The 24,881-nt window shown below is 35.8% G+C and overlaps 2 protein-coding genes across 2 annotated transcripts; both read left to right on the forward strand.

The window, feature by feature from the left end:
- Window positions 1–1,023: 1,023 nt before the first annotated feature.
- Window positions 1,024–15,742, forward strand: LOC127852420 (uncharacterized). The gene is made up of 12 exons (XM_052386375.1): window positions 1,024–1,150; window positions 1,867–2,085; window positions 6,251–6,368; window positions 7,111–7,241; window positions 7,715–7,841; window positions 8,089–8,270; window positions 8,696–8,824; window positions 9,808–9,987; window positions 10,719–10,858; window positions 11,413–11,599; window positions 11,824–11,991; window positions 15,573–15,742. The coding sequence occupies exons 1-12, from the start codon at window positions 1,024–1,026 to the stop codon at window positions 15,740–15,742; spliced, it is 1,878 nt and encodes a 625-aa protein (XP_052242335.1).
- Window positions 15,743–16,774: 1,032 nt separating this feature from the next.
- Window positions 16,775–24,116, forward strand: LOC127852421 (uncharacterized). Its single transcript, XM_052386376.1, has 8 exons — window positions 16,775–16,846; window positions 18,017–18,120; window positions 19,401–19,620; window positions 20,187–20,420; window positions 21,848–22,071; window positions 22,467–22,667; window positions 23,095–23,328; window positions 23,706–24,116. Exons 1-8 carry the CDS (start codon window positions 16,775–16,777, stop codon window positions 23,815–23,817), a joined length of 1,401 nt encoding a protein of 466 aa, XP_052242336.1. The 3' UTR covers window positions 23,818–24,116.
- Window positions 24,117–24,881: the final 765 nt, after the last annotated feature.

A 24,881-nucleotide genomic window follows, 5' to 3' on the forward strand; every position in this document is an offset into this window, starting at 1 on the left:
ATTTGTCAGTGGGGAACAATATTTTCATCGGCAAAAGCATCGATGGAACGAATCAAACGGTGAACAAGGTGTTTTCTTCTCCGAATGAGACATCGGATGACAATGATTATGTCAAATTTTATATAGAGTCAGTAGACAAACCAGATTGGTTAGCTGTTGTAAGAGGTAATGCGTAAAAAGAATTTGAAATAACACTTATCATTATATATTAACAATAAACAAAGTTTATGTAAATTTGTACTGTAGAAAAATTCATGTGTACAAAGTTGATAACAGTACATGTGCATCTTAACTTTGCTGCCTCTTCTCATTGCGTTAAGCAGATCTATGGGGAATTGTACATTCCATTTATTCAAGTGAATTAATTGACTCACGGAAGCGTCTTGTTGTTATGTTGTTATTGTTTTTTGTATGACAAATGATAAAAAGGTGGCTGTTCTGTAAATGTTATACATATTATTTAACTCGGCATTGTACTTATTGTTTTATTATACATTGATGTTGTTGTGTTGTGTTCTGAAGAAACAGGGGAAGTGCAAGTGACCCAAAAGATGACCTCAGAAATTGCTGATTTGCTGAGCACAGAAATATGTGTGGAAAATCGTCGACATCATAAAACATGCAAAACTCTTACCATAACAATATGTAAGCAACACATATTGGATAGTCGTGTTTTTATTTTTCAAAGAATATAATAATTTACTATAATTTTGAGACGTCTATCGCTTTATAAAAAGTTTTACGTGTGTATTTAAAAAAAATATATTGTCAGTTAGCTTAATGGTAAATGTTAAGTTAACCACGTTCAAGAGCTCATTCACGTTATTTCCTTAATACAACCGATCAAAAATGTGTAATATTCATACCTGTGGATATGCGTTCTGAATTACTGACTGCAGTCAATTTGTAAAACGTGTAATTCCTTGTACAATTATGTGTCATGCTATGTCACATGTAGATCATACGTCGATCAAAAATAGTCCGGACATAGTAGAGCTTCATGAAAATACCGACAGAGTGAAGATGCTGTGGCGAGTCACTGGCACGTGTGACATCACGTACACGTGTCATGGAATTTATACCTGTTCGGAAACACACGACTGCGACTCTTGCCGTGTCACAGACGATTACAATTTCTTTCGCATTGCTGGTGAGTTTCAAATTAAAGATTTTACGTTTGGGCTTAAGTCAAATCAGGACCTATGTGTAGAATTAAGTCACGAGTGTGATCCGCTTTTATGTACATGCGCAGTTTTAAAAGGATAACTAACACTTATGATTATTAGTTTTTTGCGTATATTATAATTACAGTTTCATACACATGTGTTATTATTTTATCCTATAATTCGGTTGGTGTGAATTGTATATTTATCAACATTACCATGCTTATTTTCATTTTTTTTTTATTTCGTTATTCGCCGTCGTATCTCCTGTCTACAGAAAGAGGAAAGTGTTTAGCCTATAAGAAATGTATTTACTTGCGCCAAAGAGATACAGAAAAACACAACAAAACGCTGAAGCTCGCTACTTTCAATTTTCTTAACATAAGCAGATAGTTGTCACAAAGTTTGATCCTGTCACTTGTCAGTCATTTTACCAATCATACTTTTCTTTATTCAAAACATAATTCATTTACCTTAATTTCTGACAATCCTGATATGGGAACTAAAAAAAACCTAATACATGTTCCAAACGTCAGTTTGTTCACTTATTTTGCGTTTTATCTTAAATATTTGTATCGGTAAAACCATGTCGAACAACAAAGTATGAAGCATACGTCCAATGTTTGGATGTAAGATGTAAAGTATGGCATAGTACACCTAACAATATGTTTACAAGTTATTTACACGTCAAATTATCTTTCAGAGCCCGAGCATGAGGTTTACAAGAAACAATGCAAGGTTCCGCTGTGTAAGACATGTTATATAGCGGACTTCTGTGCTAACGAGAATGAGAGTTACCATTACACCGTGGATTGTGTGAAGACTAACTACAACAATTTCGGCAACTTCACAAGTGGTCATGGTATAAATACATCCTCTCTTTCATTTTACAAGGACGTTGTACCGGAACTCTATTACGCTGGTAAGGAACTTCAAAATGAACATTATGACGTTCTCCTTTTTCCGCGACTAAGATACGTGTGATGCAAACCCAGTATATATTAGAGTTTTTGGGTTAATAATACAAACTATTTAAGACGTTAATTTTAAAATTGTAATTGTAAGTGCTCTTCATTTTGAACAATTTTGAATGAAGTCGGTCCATATTTAAACTCTGTAGTATTTTTCTTGAGTCTAGGTCTATCTCTTAATTTTCAGCTAAATGGTGTGCTAAAGCTAAGGGCCCTGGCGTATTTAACTGTAAATTTAAAAAAGCATTATACTAGATAACAAATACACATCTATACGATAGTTTGTCTATTCAAACTTAAATGTAAATAGAAAGTTTTATAGTTATGAATTATAAGCGTGTTTACATCAACCCAATGTGTTGGTATAAATAATATCAATAGGTTGTGTACAAAAAAGTTACTAATTCTTGTTTGTACACTTCTAGCAATCGTAAAAGTACGAATACAATATACAGCATAATAAAACCAAGTATGTGCGCATCAAATTGAAATGTCAGAAACAATCTCCTTTGTTATTTAGTTACACACTCTTATAATGTAGTAATACATATGAGCGATTCATTCAGTACTTTTTTCAACAGAACATATCTCATGTTATGTGTTTATAGAAGGAACACACGTAAACGTGTTCAAAAACAATTCCTTCGTGGGAACAGTGATCAACAAGATGATATCAAATCCAATTGAGGAAGAAGATGACAATGACAACATTACATATTACACAACAATTGAACCAAGACCATCTTGGATCCACAACAAACAACTATTCACACTAGACACAAGTATAATTCTTTTTTTGTAAATTTAAGCTTGTCTTAAAAATGTGTCGCTTTGAGATTGCGCGTTTTGGTTATGAACCGTGGTGTGTGTGTGTATATACACAAATCTCCTTTTGAAAAACGATTGGAGGAAACGAAAATGTATATCCAACTCCAGTATTCTGAAATATGACATAGCATGGTACCTACTGTAGAACATCGTTTGGAACATTTTATATACGAGTTGGTTTCGGACTAATCTTTCTGGAACATAACTAATTGTTTATGATAATTGATTACCAGAAATGCTTAGTTTGCTTAAGTGAGGTTGGACCTTTTTTTAAGATGACTTCTTTATTGATGTATTATTCAACGAAACTAGCAATAGTATATGGTTTATAACTGATAACAAAGGATCAAATAGTGCCGTGAATATATGAAGTATCATCTTTTGTATAGGTAACGGATATATAAAGGTGGCTGAACCATTGACAGACCAATTTTCTTATTCCTTTAACATGACCAACTGTGTGATCAATCGTCGTGGTTTTGAACATTGTGAAAACTTCGATATCACCCTCTGTAAGTTATTATGTGTGCATAAGGCTGACTGTATGTATTAGATAATGATAAGATTATTAACGCAAAGCTAGTGATATTTCAATTATAAATCAATCACTTTAAACAATGATGGCAGTGCATACTTCACCTTTTACCTAAATTGTATCAGGCATGCTGTTTACATGAAACCGATCAGAAATAGTGAATATTGTGTTCGTTTATTGCATTTGATAATGAGTGCACAGATAGAAAAAAACACATTCTGCTATAAATAAGGATACATATTTTGATTTTTAAAGCAACGTTGTAAAGTCATTCCTTGGTATTAGTGTTCCATGAAAAAAATGTTGATATCGTCGACAAATAGGGGCATGTTACCAGACTCCGAACTGCACGGATCAGGAGATCCTGGATCTCTGGGACACCCACGGCATTCTAGGACACAGCTCCAACAACTCCCTGTTCAAGATGATCTACCCACAACCCATCTACCACTTTCCTGACTTTAGGTGAATATAATATAGCATGTTATGACATGTATAAAAAAAACCATTTTTATAATATAATACATATACAAATTAAATATTATTTAACATTAAAAACCTCTTCCTGAATTTCAGGTATAGTTAGAGTCTTGCAATAGATATATTTGTGAAAAAATGTTGTATATCTTGCCCTCCTCAGCAAATATCAAACCCTTTTTGCCCCCTTATTATAACTTATGCTGAAAAAAGAATCCTGTACAAAAAGACTTCACGCAATCTTAATATTAATAATGAAAACACATCACATCAGTAAAAGAGAAATGGTTTACAAAACTCAATGCCATATTTAATGATAAAAGGTATGGAATTGCATATTTCAGCTACTCTTTTGTAGAAACAAGTATGTTAGGGTTCAGGGGTTCCAATACAGATTAATTGCAGGATACTTAAATCAAATAGTCTTTTAAATAAAATAAAGAAATTTACTGATTATCAGTTCTGTTTATTTCGCAAACAAAGATAGGACAATTAAGAACATTTATTCAGGGAATTGGATATATAACAAAGTCTGCTTGAGCCATACATATTTTGTTTATTTAGCTATGCTTATAAAATTGTAAAATTAATAGATGCATTCCAAGCATAACAAGAACCCAGGAATACACAAGATATATTTGATAATTTGAGAAAAAATTCAATTGATAGCGTTTCGTTCCAAGAATAAAATTATTTGCTTGATTTATGTGTCATAAAATAAAATTATATGCAAATAGTATTGTTTCCCCATACGCTTTTCGTCTGTTAATACGATGTTTACACCTTGTTTGTTTTTACACTCTGGATTGTTTTTCTTTTTTATATTTCTCAAATATTTTTCCATCACAAAATTACATGTAATTATGTTATACTTAAAGTGTTTACCTTATTCATTAATGTAACCATTTCTGTAGATTAAACGTGAAGCTTTAATTTCATTTGACACTACGTATGTAAACTTTAAAGTTCTATTAACATTAAGCATCTCTTTTTAACTGTTAAGTTATGTTATCCCAAACAAAGATACTCTTTCTTGTAACTCAGTTATATATTGACACAAATAATATGTTCACCCTTACGAGCTTTATATATACAGGAAACTTCATATGAAAATGCCTTTGTTGAATATTTCAATTAAACAACATGTGTGTAGTAAAGATAGTTACGCTTTACTAGCATATATCCTTTGGATGTAATTGAATTCTATTATATAGATAACTTAGATGTGTTGCATATGCTTGTTCATCTCTTATTGCATAATTTGATGTGTTATTTTTATATTGTTTATGAATTTGTTTGCAAACTTGAAATAGTATCAGTTGGATTTCTTTTTCGAAAGAAATACGTGGTCGCAACTAACATGGGCGCTAGAAAATGGTGGTTTTGAGGAAGCTACCATAGATCCATTAACCGGTAAAACGTTGTTTTATATACTAATTAATATAATTAATTGAAAAGTTTTTAAGATACTGGCTAACGTAATATACTATTACAAAACATAATTCTCAATTATTTTTAATAAGATATCGCCGTATTCACATAAAAACAATTGCAATAAATGTGTACAATTAACAGGTGGTTTTGAAATAAATATTTTGCATACGTGAGTTAACAGCTCCACTTTATGCCATATATACTTTACGATAAATAAATACATATTATATTTTGTTAATCAAGGAGAAATATATTTGACACGGAACATCAGTATCTGGCCCGCGTGGCCAAGCAAGACCTACATCATGACGGTGACTGTTGGCAACTCCGAATCGTGCTACACCACCACGTGTCAAATTGACGTCAAAATATGGTATACGAACTGGGTATGTGTATTAATTATTGTAGTATCTGAAGTTTGCATTTCTACTGTACGACCTTGTTGAAATTAACGTTGCTATATGCGAACGTAAATGGGCAAGAACATACATTGAAGAGTACTTGTACGCATATCGAAAAGTGTTAAAAGGGGCATACATCTATTCTAAACACAAAGTTGGCATTTGTGTGAGTTGAAGGCTTTGTTATATCATATTTATCTGAAAACTCAAATCTAGAAGAGTTTTATAAATGTGCACATTTAATTAGCAAACAAAAGTGTTTTAAAAACGCACTACAAGGTCATTATCACACTCGCTTTTTGGTATGCTTTGTAAACTTGAACAATGATAAATTATACATTCGATGTCGAGGCCATTGGCATACTGAAGAAACCAAATATATGTTATTATTTTTTTAACTCGCCCTGAGTACTTACTATCAGCGTAATTGGTGATTGACAGAACTAACGTTTCAGGTGCCTCGTATCAGTAGTCTGCCAGCGGAAATGACGTTACACGAAGACACTGACGAGGAGACGCTTCTGCACCATCTGGAAGTGTATGACTACAATAATGATAGGTATCAATTATATATATATATATAAACAGTTTAAGTATAACCACCTGTATCGTGTGCCACAATTAAGCTTCTTATCGTGTACTATTTCTTCCAATATTTGTTTCATCTATGGTCATTTTGAATGGATATGTAGGCCTTTATGTGCAACAAATAATTTTAAATAATTATTTGCATTACTGTGTAATGTTTCGCGACTATTTTCGTGTCTATATTAATAGAAAAATGTTTTAAATAATTTAAATTATATTAAATAATAATACTATGAACAAAGTAACGTGCGAAATAAAAAGGTGTCTATTTAAGACTATATGTGATTCTTTTCACATAAATATTGAAAAATTATAGTGCAATTTAATTGGTACTATTTAAAGACAGAAATAAGCTACACAATTTCTGGTACATGGTAAGCAAAGAGTATTCGGTACAACAAATGTGCAAAAAATACTTGTAAATTATCAAACACGAAATCAAAAATCTTGTTTACGTCTTAAACATATGTTGTGTTAACCATATCTATGTTAATGCTTTCTCTAGCCGATGTGAACATTTGCGAAAAATGCAACAAATAAACCACTTGCAATTTTCTTATTTACTATGGATTCACATCGAAATACAAAACATAATATGACATTTTTTTACTATTACCTATATTAGTATATGACATATATATGTCATATCAGCCTTCCGTTGTGTACAACATGAAATAAAAAACAATCAAAAACGTAACCCGTCATAACTTTAGACCCTCGGACGGCCACGAGCTTGAGGACAACTCCACGTGCTGGATTGAACACGTGTTCGATCAGTGGGGAGAGAACGACATGGAGCTGTTTGAACTGGAAGAGGATCCTAACAATCCGAAAAGATGGAACTGTGAGTATGGCACTACATTGTCTACAAACTCATATTGAAAACGGTAAATAAATAACATACGTGATATGTGATACTCCTTTTATGTATATGCTTTCTTATTACCGACGTTAGCAGTCTCGTTTTAATAAGTTGTTTAAAACACTTAACATATACCAGTCATGAGACTTCCGTTCGTCTAATGTCTATTTGAAATAAGATTGTCTCTGTTTCCAGAATAATGTCCATTTGTTTCAATAAGAGATTTCTTTACTAGTTTCTTTACAAATCCAAATGTCTATGCAAACAATACGCTTTAATCCAAATGCACATAAAAATGTCTCTGTTAATTTGCTTTTTAACCAAACCAGCCTACACGCTGTACAAGAGACAGTGTAAATTGTCTCTGTAAATTTGCTATTTAACCAAACCGGCCTACACGCTGTACAAGAGACAGTGTAAAATTTCTCTGTAAATTTGCTTTTTAACAAAACCAGCCTACACGCTGTACAAGAGACAGTGTATCGTCCCAAACTCCCTGTACAACCCGCCCTGTGGATTCAAGCGGGAAAACTACACCTGTCCGAAACACACGGGCTGCATGACATACAACGTGACCCAGTGGTACCAAGTGTCAATACGATGCAGGGACGATATGGGGCCGAGGATAACCGAAACTTCTCGTTCTATCCCGTGCATAACGTGGCTCCCACGTTTAGGAATTTACCAAGTGTGTTCCAATATATATTTGTATATACATACAAAAAGCACATCCTATTTCTAGTGCTAGAGTTGAGTTTAATTACAATATTCTACTTTCAATAAAATGGAATGTTGCATCGAAACATATAGAAGTTTATAAATGCAAAAGCTTTGATTTTGCAGAGAAGATCGCAATCAATCTCCGAGAAGGCAGCGAACATGACATCATCTTCTCAACAATGTACAGTGACGAGGAGAACGAGAATCTCACTTACGAGTACACTTTCATTCAAGAGGAAACCGGACTACCTGTGACCTACTTTAAAGGCGACCCCAGCGGAAACTATTACAGTAAAATATGTTTGATAATTTTCCCATAATCAAATGGGTATATCAAATGGGTGTATTGAGTCACTAGTTTTCAAATGCAAATATGCAAACATTAGCTTAGATTTGTCACTAAGAACGTATTTTGAGCGTTTTTGCTGTTATTCAAAACAAATACATGTATATGACAATTCTGTCTGTTCTTGTCCTTTTGTTTGGATTAAGTTAGTATATTGTACCATTTCTACTTGCAAAAACACTGATTCATACAAGTCTTTGGTACGTACCCTGGTGTTTAAATGACCGTTTCCTAGCCGACCATTTCGCCCAATCTTACGTTCAACTAGACCGTGTTTTCCATATTCGGCTTTTCAGATATAACATGGACATGTTTATTTAAACAAATATTTTTATATATGTGTATTTTTTATTTGTAATTTTGTTTTCAGATCAGCTCGGTAACATATCATTGACAACATATTTGTATGATACGCCGAAAAACAAGACATACAAGATACAAATATGTGGTCATGATCGTCGAAACGAAATATGCGACTACCTGACCGTGGAATTAAAAGGTATAATCCCATAGCTTTTAATACTTAAGTACTACAATAAATGTCAAGATTTGCATTTGACATGTTTGAACGTTGAATCACAAAGAACATAAGTGCTAAATTTAGATTTGGAGTTGCTCCACTTAAAATAGAAACTGGTAGATATATCCGCCAGCTAGTGGAGGAAAGGTCATGCCCGTTTTGTGTCAATGTTATAAAAAACGAAGCACATGTTATCATACACTGTCCAGAATATATAAGTGAACGAAACTTTCTATTAATGAAGGCCAATGCATATAATAGCAACTTTAGTCAACTGTCTGACTGTGATAAATTTTGATTTTTATTCTCCACCAATGCAATTGTTCGAGATGTTGCCAAAACCTGCTTCCTAATTTTAAAAAGTAGAAATGGAAAGCTGTATAGATAGTTTTAATATTGATGTACATACAAATTTCATCGTTTGTTGTATATAACATTTCTTTGCATGGCACATTTTAGCTTGTCTTATATTATTTTATCTTAGTATAAATATATGATGGTTTTATATTTAACTAAACTATTTTATGTGCTTTAACAGGATGTTTTAGTCTTAGACAGGGACACGTACAGTGTAAAGGCACTGCATATGCTTGTTTTAATAATAAGTTTTATTGTATGTATTTTAATGCTTACTTTATAGTCTCTTATAATTCAAATATGAATGGCATTGTTAACCTTGTTTGTAAAAAATAATTGTTGTATGTATGTGAAACCACGAGGAGACTCTAATAAAGATATTTATTATTAAGTGAAAAAATGTGTTACTTGCTCAATAAAAAAACTCCAGTTAAGAACCAAGCCTTATATAATGTTTCATTGTTAACCTGCATGAGTGTCGGATATTGGAAAGGCAAATTTGTGATAAACATTATTTGCTTTAACCACAGTTTTTAATACCCACATCCGATCGATTTGTTAAATTAGTTCAAAGGGATCTGTATCACTATCTGTATATTTGACAGAATACTGCGGTACAACCCCAGAATGTTCATCAGATTCTGTGACCAATGACACCGAGCTGGCTGTAAGCAGCGTGATTTTCAATGTCCAGAATTTGGTTACAAATCCCAACTCCTTCCAGGCATTGGAGTATTCATTGACAACGAAACACCCGGACCTGTTCGAAATTAACTCAACTACGGGTATGCTGTCTACATGTATAACTGTTATTTATTAAAACATTGATTTTACAACTATATGCTGTTTTATTTAATTTGATTACTAATATATATTATGATGGTGTACTGCAACTGCTTCTTCTAATGTAACAATATTGACGACAGCATTCTCAAGTACTAAATATAAGCAAGCATGTATGTTTATGTGTTTTATGTGTGATGAGAAATATATTTCAAAAATGTTGTGTTCATAAAAAATACACGGTCTTATAACATAATATAACAAAATATTATTGTTTATTTATTTTAATTTTATTATAATTGACATTTATATCCCAGTGTGTATATAAGAAATTATAAAAAAAATCAACGAATATATCAGATTATTTGATTCCATGGAATTTATAAATCTCAACGAAATTAAATGAATCCACGGTATTTTTATTATTCTGATAATAATATGATATTAATGAAGAAGATGATAATAGTGCAAATAATAAAAAGACATATAGACTTGTAATAATACTTATATATACTATAATAATACTAATAATAATAATAATAATAGTAATAATAATAATAATAATAATAATAATAATATTATTATTATTATTAATATTATTATTATTATTATTATTATTAATAATAATAATAATAATAATAATAATAATTATAACTATACTAATTATAATAATAATTATTATAATAATAATAGTATTGTTATTGAATCCACGTATTTTTGGTGCTGCACGTAGGTCTAATAAGGACCACCTCTAAGATACCCGCTAAGTACCCGTCTACCACCTATGTCCTGAACGCGTTTGTGACAGATGTGGATTCCTGTGGCACCTATTCCGTCTGTCCTTTGTTTCTCCACGTTACATACGTCAATTACGTAAGTTTATATATTTAAATGCATACATAAACTGTGGTTATGGCCATAATTATAACAAAACTCAGACGGGGTTCAGCAATTAATTAAAAAATGTAGTCCGGTTAAAAAAATTGATCGTAATAGTATCTTCTTGTTTGAATAAATAACGAACTATAGGATAAAGCCGAGACTTCATCTAATCTTGTCTTATGTCTTAAACGGTTGTGTAATAACTGTTTGAATCTTTGCATAATCACACAACAACATACTTATAAATACTGTTCGAGTATGCTTACAAATGCGACAATAGTTACATTGTATTTAATTGTTCTACCTGCAAAAAAATAAATAGTTGACAAAGAAAGGTCTTGCAAGTCAATAAACGAACGTTCCGCCTATTCTATGACTATGCGGATAGCTTTCTACTGGCCCTTACATTTGCCAGTGTAGCTTTCGTGTTACATTGCGTTCGTATTCTAGTGACCATCATATAAACAATTAATTTGAGTTCGAAATATAAGAAATAGTGCATTTAAAATTAATGACTACTAATAATGGTGTCCTGCATGTTACAGCCTTTGAATATTACCAATCTACCAAACGCGAGCCCAGTGAAAATACTGGAGGATGAAGACACCAACATGTTGTTGTACACCATAGAAACATATGACCGAAATCCTGACGACGACGTGCTTTGCTCTGTATCAAATCCAGATGAAAACAAACCATTTTACATTGATGAAACTTTCAAAGGCTCTGGAAGTAAGTGAAAAGGAAATTTTTTATAAACATATACTAGTATATTGTAAAAGCTTTGCCGCATCTGTCATATTAAATCCCAGCACATATTATTAATATATTGCACATTTGCTTATATTAAGTTGATTATATAAAAGCTCAGTAAAACTTACAAAAACCTACATGTTAACAAAGCAGCGCAATACAAAAAAAACACACAAAAAACAACATAATAACTTATCTTGCAGTATACGTCATCAAGAACCATGTCGCAGGAACCAACACAGAACGGCAGCTGGTAGAGCCTTCATACACCATCACGATAAGGTGCGTCGACAGCCTGGGGGACGGCGATACTGGAAACCTTTCCATCGATGTCATCCCAAACACTGGGCCGACCTTGACCACATTAACAGGTTTATATTATGATCAGTCTACAAAACAAGATTTACGCCAAAGTTATTGATTATCGACGATCGGCTGTATTAAAACCATAAAAATGCTCAAAACCGTATCTGTTTGGAAGGCTTGTGCGTGGTGTTTATAAGCCATTGATAACCGATTGCAATACAAAGCCGTTTTCCCGATTTCGGATCATGTTATTTGTGTAAAAATATGTTAACTAGTACGTGGATATATTTAATTTTATTTTTGTTAACTGTAACTACGTGGATATATTTAATTTCATTTTTGTTAACTGTGTATTTAAATTATGATTATTAATTTTAGTAAAACCTATATAATATATACTTTAAGTTAAACTTCAAAACCCTTAAAACGCAATGCGGTCTTACATTCATGGAAATGAACCAAATGCCAAAACAAGGTGACAAACAAACACAAACACACCGGACATGACACACACGTACATAACAAGCGCACAAAATGAAAAATAACTGAGGTCATCGCCTTCTATCGGTCTATGCAAAAGTGCTGGGATTATAAATCGGTTTTATGGAGGTCAAAACATCACACTTAGCCCAGGGTCCGGTTTAATGATAGCGACCATGGTACGGCGACTATGAATGTACCAGCGAATAATCGTCGTGCGACTATAACCGGGATTAATAGAGAGCGAAGATCGTCAGTCGACCGCGCGTTGTTCGACATACTGTCGAGTGACCGCAGTCCACCCCTCACACCACGACTGCTCGTCGCTTGACGCTTTGTCGGCACCCAAAACCCGTGCCAGGCGACTCCCAGACAATCTGCGACGGTACCAATATCGTCTTGGCACCTGTAGGACAATCTCAGACAGTCTGTGACGGTTTCAGAAGGTCTCCCAGACCAGCTGGGCACCTTCCGGAGACTCCAAGACAGTCTGTGACGGTGCCAAGACCGTCAGGACACCTGCAGGAGACTCCCAGACGGTGTAAGACAGTCTCCCAAACCGTAGGGGCACCTGTAGGAGACTCCCAGACAGTCTGCGACGGTGCAAAGACCGTTTGGGCACCTGCAGGACATTCCCACACTGTTTTCGACGGAGTGAGAGACTGTCGGACACTGTTAGAGACTGTCTGGGAGTCTCCTGAAGTTCCCCAGACGATTTTGGCACGTCGTAGAATGTATGGGAGTCTCTTGCATGTGCCCCGCCGGTCTGGAAAACTGTCTGGCACATTTGCAGACAGTCTGGGAATCTCCTGTATGTGTTCTTACGGTCTTGACACCGTCGCAAACTCTCCGGAAGTCTCCTAAAGGTTCCCCGCCGGTCTGAGAGACTGTCGTGCACCGGCAAAGACTGTCTGAAAGTCTCCTGCAAGTGCCGAGACGCTATTGGCACCGTAGCAGACCATCTTTAAGTATCCTGCTGGTGCCAAGACGCTACTCGCACCGTCACAGACTGTCTGGGATTCTCCCGAAGGTGCCCTGACGGTCTCGGAGACTATTAGCACTGCCTGTGAGTCTCCTGCGGCTGATCAGACGGTCCTGGCACCGTCGAAGACCATCTAGGAGTCTCCTTCGGGTGCCTCGCCGGTCTGGTAGATTTCTGGCAGCGTCGCAGACTGTCTGTGAGTCTCCTGCAGGTGCCTAGACGGCATTAGCACCGTAACAGACTGTCTGGGAGTCTCCTACCGGTTCACAGACAATATTGCCGCCGTCGCACACTGTCTCGGAGTCTCCTGCATCTGCCCCGCCGATTAAAAAGACTGGCTGGCAACGTCGCAGACTGTCTGGGAGTTTCCTCCAGGTGTCCAGACGGTCATGATATCGTTGCAGAATGTCTGGGAGTCTCCTGCAGGTGTCCAGACGGTTTTGGCACAGTCGCAGATAGTCTAGGAGTCTCATGTAGGTGCATCGCCTGTCTTGAAGACTTTCAGGCACCGTCGTAGACTGTGTCGGGGTCTCCTGCAGAAGCCCAAATGGTCTTGGCACCGCCGAAAACTGTCTAGGAGTCTCTTGCAGGTGCCTTGCCGGTCTGGGAGACTGTCTTGGCACCGTCGCAGACTGTCTGGGAGTCTCCTGCATGTGCCCTGCCTGTCTGAGAGACTGTCTGGCACCGTCGCAGACTGTATGGACTTCTAGCGTATGTACCCAGTCTTGGCACCGTCGCAGTCTAGTGCATTCCTCTTTATGTCACGTAGCTTTTTTACATGTGTCTGCTGTCCTCAACACCACGCAACACGCGTTATGGCTGCCACAGTCTCCTGCCACTTTTTCCGCTAATTAACCTCGGTCACCAATGGCCCGTGCTTTTCCTCCAGCAGTGTTGCTGTCTTCGCCTTCCATTTTTCGCTTGTGATTTCGCCGTCGGATTTTAATGGCGGAAGTGGTAATTTTCCTAAAAATAGCAACTACCACGACCGCAGTCGACTGACCACACCGTCGTGCGACAGCAGTCGCGGCAACTTGCTTCTTGAACGCGGCGAGTTGTCAGTTGGCGGCCGACGAGCGTCGGTCGACCACACAGTCAAACGACTACAGTCAGGTTTTGTAGTTTTTCATTAAACCAGACCCAGAGCTATTCTATTATAAAATGACACAACTTACAAACTTATAACACGGAGAACTTTAAAACAAACCAAATACGGAAACTGAATAAATATGAGGTCACCTTATCGGGAAAACAAGGCAAAAAACACATGGGGAGATTAAACCGGTTTGAATTAGTTTATATTACCATTCCTCCAGGGACCAATTTATAAACAATTGGCTCAGGCTGTTTATTGTACATTTCATCCAAGTCACGATGCACAAATGCAATATTGAACCTGGATTGATTGCACAAACTCGAGTGCCAGGTTGTTTATTGAACCGTAAATACCTGGATCGATTGCACAAACACCACACGTACAAGGTTGTCTATTGAACCTTTCATACCCGGCACTATGCACAAACACGTTGAACAGACTGTTTAGTGTACCGTTTATCGCAGGAATGATGCCCAATCACGTGTACCAGGTTGTCAATTGAACCTTTCATACCCTACACGAGGCACAAACACGTTGAACAGACTGTTTAGTGTACCGTTTATCGCAGGAATGATGCCCAATCACGTGTACCAGGTTGTCTATTGAACCTTTCATACCCTACACGATGCACAAACACGTTGAACAGACTGTTTAGTGTACCGTTTATCGCAGGAATGATGCCCAATCATGTGTACCAGGTTGTCTATTGAACCTTTCATACCCTACACGATGCACAAACACGTTGAGCGGACAGTTTAGTGTACCGTTTATCGCAGGAATGATGCCCAATCACGTGTACCAGGTTGTCAATTGAACCTTTCATACCCTACACGATGCACAAACACATTGAGCGAACTGTTTAGTGTACCGTTGATCGCAGGAATGATGCCCAAACACGTGTACCAGGTTGTCTATTGAACTTTTCATACCCTACACGATGCACAAACACGTTGAGCGGACTGTTTAGTGTACCGTTTATCGCAGGAATGATGCCCAAACACGCGTATGAGGCTGTTTATTGTAACTTTCATCAATATCAGAAGGCGTAATTCTTTTGATAGGTCTGTTTAGTGTACGTTTTATCACAGGCACGTTGAAAAGAGACGTTGATCAGTCAACGGTGTTTATGGGGATGACATTGATAACCGAGAGGGCGATGGACGCTGAAGGAGATTCTCTCAACTACACGTGCACAGTTGACAATAGCAACAATCCGCTCACATGCTTTGTCGGTACGTGCTTCGATAATTTTTACTGATTTAACTTATCGTCATGAAATGCTAGAGACGCGATTTTATCAAAATTTTAGTAAATAATTCGAATTTAAAGGATACATAATATTGTTTGTTCAGTATATGAGTTGTGTTTTTATTAAGAAAATATCATATTGGATTATACACTACTTTGCACGACATTCTTAGAGTTTTTTGACATAGGTATAATGATGTTTCGAAAATGAAAACAATTAAAACTATTGTTTCAGACGAATCATTTATTTTAATCAAACTTCGAAGGAATGTAAGCATCACAACGGAACGAGGAAAGGTTTTCGCTATTGACGTTTGCGTCGGCGACCCAAAACATCCAAATCACGACTGCGGAAGACTGGAAGTAACGTTCAACTGTAAGTTTTCTTGTAATGCCTTCATTTTATTTTAAACATCGAATCGGCTCAAAGCGTAAAACATTAATAACCTTAGAGAGTCTCAATCTACTTCATCGGTAAAAATTTGCTAAGGTAGACCATCGACAATGAAGCTCTTACATTTAAATGATGTTTAAACCACCCGAGTTTTGAAGTATTGATTGATATTTTGTCTTCGAAGATTCATGTTATGACTGTGTTCTTTTCAATAGTTTGTTTGCTAAATCATTTACTTACATTGTCTTATATTACAACCATAGCCATTCAATAAAAAGAGTCATTGATGGTACGTTATTTATCGGTCTTTTTAGTTATTTCGTTATTTTCCCTTGATTTAAATTAATTAATAACACCACGAATTATTCTAGTGACAACGGTCAGTACAAAAATTACTTTTGGCCTTTTTTGTTAACTCGGTCAAGTCAAGGTCGACCCAAGCGAAAAGATCAAACGTTTAAGACGACCAATTGGACTACAAAAGCATACTTCATTTTATGCATCTTTATTTCAGCCTCCAATTCCTACCCGTCCATCATCAATCTCCCATTCGTTAAACATGTACCGGAAGACAGTGTCATAGGGACCGTTCTGTTCACACCGGAAGTAGAGGATATTGACCTTCCTGTGGAACCAAAGACATTCGACATGACCGTGTTACCGGCCTCGGCGTCTGGGTACTTCTCACTCGATAAATCAAGTACGTGCATAACGCCCCAGGTGGGGATATACCATTTTCCCACTCAGAAACAGAGTGAAAAAGGCTATTTGCAACCAGCATAAAACCAAAACAGCCTGCGAGTTGCATGCCGACTGTTCAGGTTTAATGATGATTGCTGCTCATCAGTACCTTAAGGTTGGAAATGAAACCCTTCAAACTTGAATCTTGTAAGAAGAAAGGCGTTCATTTAATGTGATTTTCTAAGCAACTTCAACAGCGTCAAAGTGTGTATCTGAGAGGTAAATATTTAATCTTAACGTACCAGTTAAGTTTTGTGTGTGTCTACTGAGAATTGAGGTTAGGAGCATTGTTTGAGTCTTCGTTAATTGTATTTAATTGCAAATGTTAAACTTCCATGATCGCGTTTGAAATGTGTAGATGGTCCAAAAGTATTCGATCTTGAAAATACGATTTGTCAAACGTGTTAGCATGTAGTTTGATCTGTTCCTCTATTTTGTTATGGTTTGAAATCGTTTAGTACAAAACACAGTAGTGTAATTTCAGCGGGAAGCGTAATACTCTCGAAGAAATTGGACTACGAGTCACTGCAGAAATATTCCGTACTGATGAGGGTGCACGATACGTACCTGCGCAGTCAAAGTTCCAAGGTGCTCGTTATTAACGTCACTGATGTTAACGAGCCGAATAAAATCAGTGCCAAGTTCACAACTAAGACCTTTAAGGAGACAAAGGTTATATGTTTTGCTTATTATTCAATGTGTATGTTATGTTCCTGAAGTAGTATAAAACAAGATTTTGTATACGGATTGCACTCTTGGTGACAGATGTTTCGACAATTCAACGTGTAATAGTTTAACAGACCATAAAGATATATACATAAAAATAAGAATATAAATTAAAACAACACTATAAATTGTGTATACCTTTTTTCGATTCAAAATGATGATAAGTGATAAACGAAAATGTTTTTCAGTCGAATTCCTTTGTCATAGATTTTATGGCTACCTTTTGTACACCGTTGTTTTGGCATTTCCATGTTGTGTCAGAATGTTGCAAGACAGTCAATTTGTCAATCTATTTGCTAGTCACTGCAAACGAAATTTGAATATTGTAATTAATGTACTCAGTGTACAAATGTACTTTTTTTTATTTTTCAGTTTCGTGCACAGAATTGTTGATCAAATTGTGTTGGTCATTCTTTGTTTCAGAAAAGGGGAACCAAGTTCGAATTTGGACTCGAATGCTCTGACGAGGATTTTTACGACCAACAGACCTTGACAATAGTCAGTGGGACTTACAAGGATTATTTCAGGTATTGCGACTGCTTGTTTACAAGATGTCATACTAGCACAGCGTTCTTTTCGGTAATTTCACGTCAGCTGCGTAATTCATGTCCCAACTCGGTTGGGTAAATGTCCTTCAAGGTACCTTTTTGGCGATGTCTCAGTTTAAGTGACCGTTTAGTTGTTTTGCCAGTGTTTAAAGGCTATGACGTCATAGGTCATTTGCACAGGTGATTAGCGTATGGCTATGATATAACTTAATTAATAAAAACATGATAGAGATGTTTTTTTCAGAGAAGTTGATTTTTCGTTATAATTTGATTATTTTTAGTTCAAAATGATGGTTTTACTAATGAATAGCATAGCCACACGCTACCCATATGTGGTCATTTGTGCAAAATATATTATGAACATGACGTTAAGTTATTAAATAACATATATTCAATAAGGCTTAAAAAATGTCTATAAACGTTATTTGATAAAACAGTTGATCTAGAATAGGATATGCCTTAGTACATATAGACAGAAGCATGTGTTCAAGTTTTGGCACTAGCAGTCTATCATCGCGTACTCAATGTTACGTGTGTACAGGGTCGGGCCATACGTTGCATTTACAGCAAGGTACAGTTTAATGTTTACTTCCGAATTCTTCGCGTCAGAAATCCTTAAGAGTACACATACAACAGTACATGCCATATATATATACATATAAATATATATATATATATATATATATATATATATATATAAATATATATATATATATATATATATATATATATATATATATATATATATATATATATATATATATATATATATATATGTGTGTGTGTGTGTGTTAAGGTCTCTGCGGTTAAGATAACAATTCCAAATATTCAATTATACCATAATGCATGTTCCAATTAAGACATCCGTGCAAACTTTCTACAAAACATGATCTAACCCAATTCGATTTGACAAATTTAATGTCCGTCGGTTAGCGAATTAGACAGTTTAGACATTTTACAAAAGGTCGGCCTAATTAATTAACATTAACTTTTTGTAACAACACTTACAGCAAAATTAACCCGAAGGAATGGAACTTGGTTATTCTTACACATAATATAGAATTCAAAGTTTCATGTATGTTTGAAGTTTAAACAACACTAAAGAAAGATTTACCTGAGGAAGAATTGTAGCTTGTTCCTTATTACATATAGCGTTTATATTATACATGTTTGGCAATGTAATCTTTACAAGTAGGGAAATTTGCATTTCGAAGGAGTATGTTCCATACTACTTAAAGCGTATTATCTATGTTTGGCAGTTTGAACAATTCGGACAGGAAGATTTACTTGGAGAAGGTGTGGGATTTGGAAGACCCAGTGACTAGACTGCCCTCCTCCACGATGATTACGGTCCAGTGTGAAGACAGTGCCAACCACACAGCCATTGAGTACCTCGAGTTTGTCATTGAAGACGTTCGAGAACAGAGACCGGATATATCGTACGCGTTGCCTAGTGGTGAATCTACATTGATTTTACAGGTAAGACTATGAAACTTGGTGTCAGCATTAATGTGTGCGTTTCTTGTGCTCTTTCAGTGATAACTCGTTGACTATATAAACAGTTAATCGTGAGAACCAAATTACAAACGTTGTGTGAAAAAAAAACACAATTATTATATAGAATTCAAACGATTGACATTTCTAAACTTGTGTATCTAATTATACGTTATAACTGGAGATTTATGTGTCTTAATAAAGTTAGCATACACGTATTTGACCCACCAAGTGTGAAGTAAGCCGTTGTGTAATGTACAGAGAACAATCCCAGCAATCTCTTCTCATAATAAATCTATCGTTTCATGTTATCTAAAACCAGAGACGTAGATAACGATCGTGTTAAAACTGCTAAAACGTTCTCATCACAAAACACGCAAAGCACTGCCGTTTATAGCATGTTTTGTAAAGTCGCTAATTAGCTTTAGACAAGCATGCGAAGCAAACAAAGTTTGTTTTTTTATTTTTGGATTAACCATGATGATAAAAGCAGATATATGTACAACTATACCTAAAAGGTTTTGTGTTGTTTGTGTTGTTTTTTTTTTCAGATCAACTCCAGCACACCATTGGCACTGGTACTGCTTACTGTCACGGTCCATTTGAACGCTAATGAGCGAGATATATTTTCCTTCGGAATCATCGGCAACGGTCTTGGACGCAAATACTTTCGCATGGAACGAGTATACCCTAGGAAGAGATCCACGGATACGGTTCAGGCACAATTGAAATTGCGGCAACCAATGAAGCTTAATTACCATAAGTCATTCTCCTTCAACATAAAGGTAAGTGTGCATGTTGCTCCTCGGAATTTATCTCTCCGTTGGGGTTATTGGTAGAATACCTTGCAGATTGGGGCGTCTAGTTAGAACCGTTTTGTTTTTAATCTATCAAAAATTGTGTGCGTCGGGGCGTTGTCCATCGTATTATATGTAGTATGGGTTTTAAAGTAAAAAAGGAGGGCAACAAAGCATAGATTTTTATCATTAATAGTATTAGTTTAAAACATATTTATTTCAAACAATACATATTGTTATACATCGAATTACATACAACATTTATACAGTTAACATGTTTGGATAGGATGGGAACGAAAGACAATGTCTTATATAGTTCTTCTTAAATAATATTAGATTTGACTAGTAATACAATGCGTAATGGCGGCAGGGATCTAGCTCTGAAGCAGGGATATATCTGTGCGGAGGTCGAATGTTAAAGGGATCTTTTCACGCTTTGGTAAATTGACAAAATTGAAAAAAGTAGTTTCAGATTCGCAAATTTTCGTTTTAGTTATGATATTTGTGAGGAAACAGTAATACTGAACATTTACCATGGTCTAATATAGCCATTATATGCATCTTTTGACGATTTTAAAACCTATAAATTATAAAGCGTTGCAACGCGAAACGATTGAATAATTTGGAGAGTTCTGTTTTTGTCGTTAAATTTTGTGAAACTACGAAGATTGCTTATTTAAGGTATAAAATACATCAACTAAGTGTACTCGGCGGAATAGCTCAGTAGGCTAGAGCGTTTTTACTTCAGGACTCTGGCAGGACTCCAGGGGTCACTGGTTCGAAACCTAGTCCGGGCAATGTTCTTTTCCTTTTTTTAATTTTATTCTTGATTTTTTACTGGAGCTTTTACGATCCAATGTTTACATTTATCGATATAAAGCATTTAATGAATAAGTTAAAAAATGCCAAAATCTGTGAAAAGGCACCTTTAACCCTTTACCACTTGGATACGTATTTTCACCCATTTGTAGTCCCTTAGAAAGTTAAATTTAATTAAAAGCTTTCTTACTAGATTGAAGTTTTCAAGGCTTCATCTCCAAACCTTAGATACTGATGAGCAGCAAACAGCCAAAAATCTGAACAGACTGCCAGTTACTCGCAGGCTGTTCTGGTTTAATGCTGTTTGCACATAGCCATTTTCACTTTGCTTCAAAGTGGGAAAATGTTAAGTTGGCAGGTTTACTATTCAATATGATAACAGAAATACTAATGCTGACATACGAACATATGACATATGGACACTAAAAAAACCGTATAAACTTGCCCAGGCTAAATATGATTATTGTAGAAAAAGTTTATAACATACTGGAGTTTATTTTGCTTCTAAATAGGTTAGTGGCTTAATTAAAAGTTTTAGCTTTGCACAGACGCAGTTTCAACCGCACGCATCATTTGTGTTTCCTTGTCTTCTACAGGTAAGCGATGGCGGCACACCACCGTTAATATCGGCCATTCCTATGTCGGTGAACTACACAGCCGACGCGCATGTTCCTAAGGAGGCGGACATTAACAAATGCGTCACGTGCTCACACACCGGAAGAAGCCTGATTGGCATGCTCGTCGTCGAGTGTCTCATAATTGCTGGGCTCTTTGTACACGGTCTGGTCGCCATGGGAATCATTTGTAAATCGAACAACAGGTAATACCGGTAATTATGTTGAAGTTCTGAGATTTTTCTGGCGACTATTTATTTACCCAAATGTAAGCGCATTAATTGCTCCGCTTGGGCGTTCAGTGATACGGGGTAAATCATGTGCATTGTAAAATAATTTGCCTATTATTTACCTCTGAAATGTAAAACTTTTGATTGAACAATAAAGTCCATTTATTGAATGATGATCATCATTTTGTTTGCTTCCGGTATTGCTTGCATCTAACATTTTATTGGTAAATGTTTGAAGGTTGTTCAATGACAATAAGAAAATTCGCCCATGAAAAAATAGATATATATTTACCGGTATGTTGTATTTGTTACTATTGTTTGGCGAAAATCTCGAAAATGTAATCCTTAAACAAATGTGTAAATTGAACCAGGCTAAAGAAGCTGTTCTCAAAGGCCGGCAAGAAAATCTACAAGGGACGTTGGAAAATAACTTCGAATCCGGCCAAAACACGTTTTAAACCCCGCAACCAGGGACTCAATGCTGGTGGCAGCCGATCGAAGCCAGATTCAGCGATCCCTTCTAGCAGTTCCTCGTCTTCAGAGGGCGAGGAGGAGGTGTCGGGGAGCAGGAGGTACAGTACAGCGAGGTTTGCTGATATAAACTATAACGAGACAAATTTCGTTATTACGCTCAGATTTTTCGTTTCTTTCTACAAAAATTATTGCTTCAATATAAAGATTTTTCGTTTCGTTCTAGAATAGTTTATACGTCAATATACAGATTTTTCGTTTCGTTCTAGAAAAGTTGTGGCGTCAATGTAATTGATTGCCAAGCTAAGGTATTTTTAATCGCCATTTCGTTTGATTAATTCCGCAAAGCACTTACGTCTTCAATCAAATATGGTCACTTAACTATATATTTCATATCGAATTCAATTTTTTTCATCTATGTTCTAGTATTAGACACATTCACATGCATTATGGAATGGCTATTAGCAAAACAAGGAGAGTAAAATACAAAGTAAACTTTTTAAAATAAATTTCAATAAATATTTGCAGAGCTGACCATGTTGCCCGACATAAGTTTCACGCTAAACGGTACACAACTGGCATGGATTGGGGACCAAGCACGAGTACAGGACTGCCCCGCCCGATATATAGCCAAGATGTTACCGGGGAAACAGAACCGGAAGGCATCGGCCGGACGTTGGCGCAAATTGTGCGTGAGAGAAGGAAGGTTCGCAAAGAAGAGTCTATAATTATTTCCCGGGTCCTTGGACGTAAAAAATCAAGGTAAGTTAATGCGTTTATTTTATCAAGATGTATTTAATAGTTTAGAGAGAACCTTATCCGGATTCTTCAAAAAAAAGTAAAGATGATTAGGTTTTAAAGAGTCGTCGTTGGAGAAAACTGAAACACGAGTGCTGGTCTTTGCTTGAAAGCAAGTAATAAGCTAGCGTACTGGCAAACATTTCACAGCACGTTTTTAAAATAATAAAATACAACTTCAATGACTGTCATATACAAATTGTTATCAGATACCTTAAAACTGCGGGGGAAAAAACGAAAAAAAAAACACGCAGATTTCTCCAAATAGTTGTTTACTGACGAGACTTCATTTCATAATTACGACTTCATTTTGCAACAATAATTGACAGTTTTTTTTCCAGTGGCGGCGATTCGAGGTCGAAGCTGGCGTTTGGTCTGCCTATAAAGAATGTGACGTCATCGGGAGCTTTGCCTGGAGGAATTTACGCGGGAAGGGAGGGCTATGAGACATAATAGTGACAGTAAAACACCGCAAATATGTGTGTACCGATGTGACTTTGTTCAAAGACCTATAGAATACATGTATTCTATAGGTCTTTGCTTTGTTATATAGTGCATACTGTTTTTACAGTGTTTTATTAGTAAAATAAAAAAATGCACGTGTGATGCAGATTTATCTGCCTTTTAAGTTCATTGTCTAAATAATATTACTAGTGACCCTTGAGCTAAAAGTGTGCTTTTATCTTGTAACTTTCGTAACGCCTGGATGGGTTTGACAATGCTTGAAAATGTAGACTATCGGTAGTTTATTGAAAATGATCTTGCATGACCTTTGAAAGATATAATAAATTTCAATACATGTCTCGTAAAATGTAATCATCAAGTTTGCAAATTTAATTAAACACTTGTAAACGTACATGTTTGCTTAATAATTGTTTATTACTTTTATGACAAAACCTCAGTAAAAGTATTCCTCGATTTTCGAGTACTTCATTTAATTTCTTATCATAAAATGTTTTTCAACAAATTAAACTATTGGTAAAATTAAATCTGTGTGTATGCTCATCGCAAAAAATGACCGCAATGACATTGGCAAGTTCTCAACGGCTATTACAAACCAACGTAGCCTTCGATTTTCCAGACATGACACGAGTTGGGTAAAGTTTCTATGAAATTAAGTGTATGCAGAGTAAACAAAATATCAGTATTAAATGGTTTGTAAAAACCTAAGCCACTAAACTTAACGAGTAGCTGGGGTATTTGTGCCGAACGAATACACTTATCTGTGGTCAATAATGATCTTGTTTCTTTGTGTTTTCATTCTCAACGTTAACAAAAGAAAATAACTAAACAAAACACTAACACATAAAATGACGTCATGAAAATAAATAAATCTATACCTTTGAGTGTTTTCTGTAGAAAGCGTGCTAAATACATGTATCTGATTGGGTGTGGCTGTCCGGTCAGAGAAGTGATTATAACATGTGCTTCTCAACAATGAAACCCGGGTTCAATCCCCGTTTCCACAAGCATGCGAGTTTGGTTGGTGGCAACTATACCGGAGGGTGAGGTTTCCT

The sequence above is a fragment of the Dreissena polymorpha genome, chromosome 12, assembly GCF_020536995.1.
Source record: "Dreissena polymorpha isolate Duluth1 chromosome 12, UMN_Dpol_1.0, whole genome shotgun sequence".
Classification (NCBI taxonomy): domain Eukaryota; kingdom Metazoa; phylum Mollusca; class Bivalvia; order Myida; family Dreissenidae; genus Dreissena; species Dreissena polymorpha.

Excerpts from the sequence above, each read along its gene's own strand:
- LOC127852420 (XM_052386375.1), top strand. The coding sequence starts at position 1,024 with ATGCTGTGGCGAGTCACTGGCACGTGTGACATCACGTACACGTGTCAT. Across the intron at positions 1,151-1,866 it reads CAATTTCTTTCGCATTGCTG|AGCCCGAGCATGAGGTTTAC; the intron begins GTGAGTTTCAAA and ends ATTATCTTTCAG. Across the intron at positions 8,271-8,695 it reads CCCCAGCGGAAACTATTACA|ATCAGCTCGGTAACATATCA; the intron begins GTAAAATATGTT and ends TTTTGTTTTCAG.
- LOC127852421 (XM_052386376.1), top strand. The coding sequence starts at position 16,775 with ATGACCGTGTTACCGGCCTCGGCGTCTGGGTACTTCTCACTCGATAAA. Across the intron at positions 22,668-23,094 it reads GAGGTGTCGGGGAGCAGGAG|AGCTGACCATGTTGCCCGAC; the intron begins GTACAGTACAGC and ends AAATATTTGCAG. Across the intron at positions 23,329-23,705 it reads CTTGGACGTAAAAAATCAAG|TGGCGGCGATTCGAGGTCGA; the intron begins GTAAGTTAATGC and ends TTTTTTTTCCAG.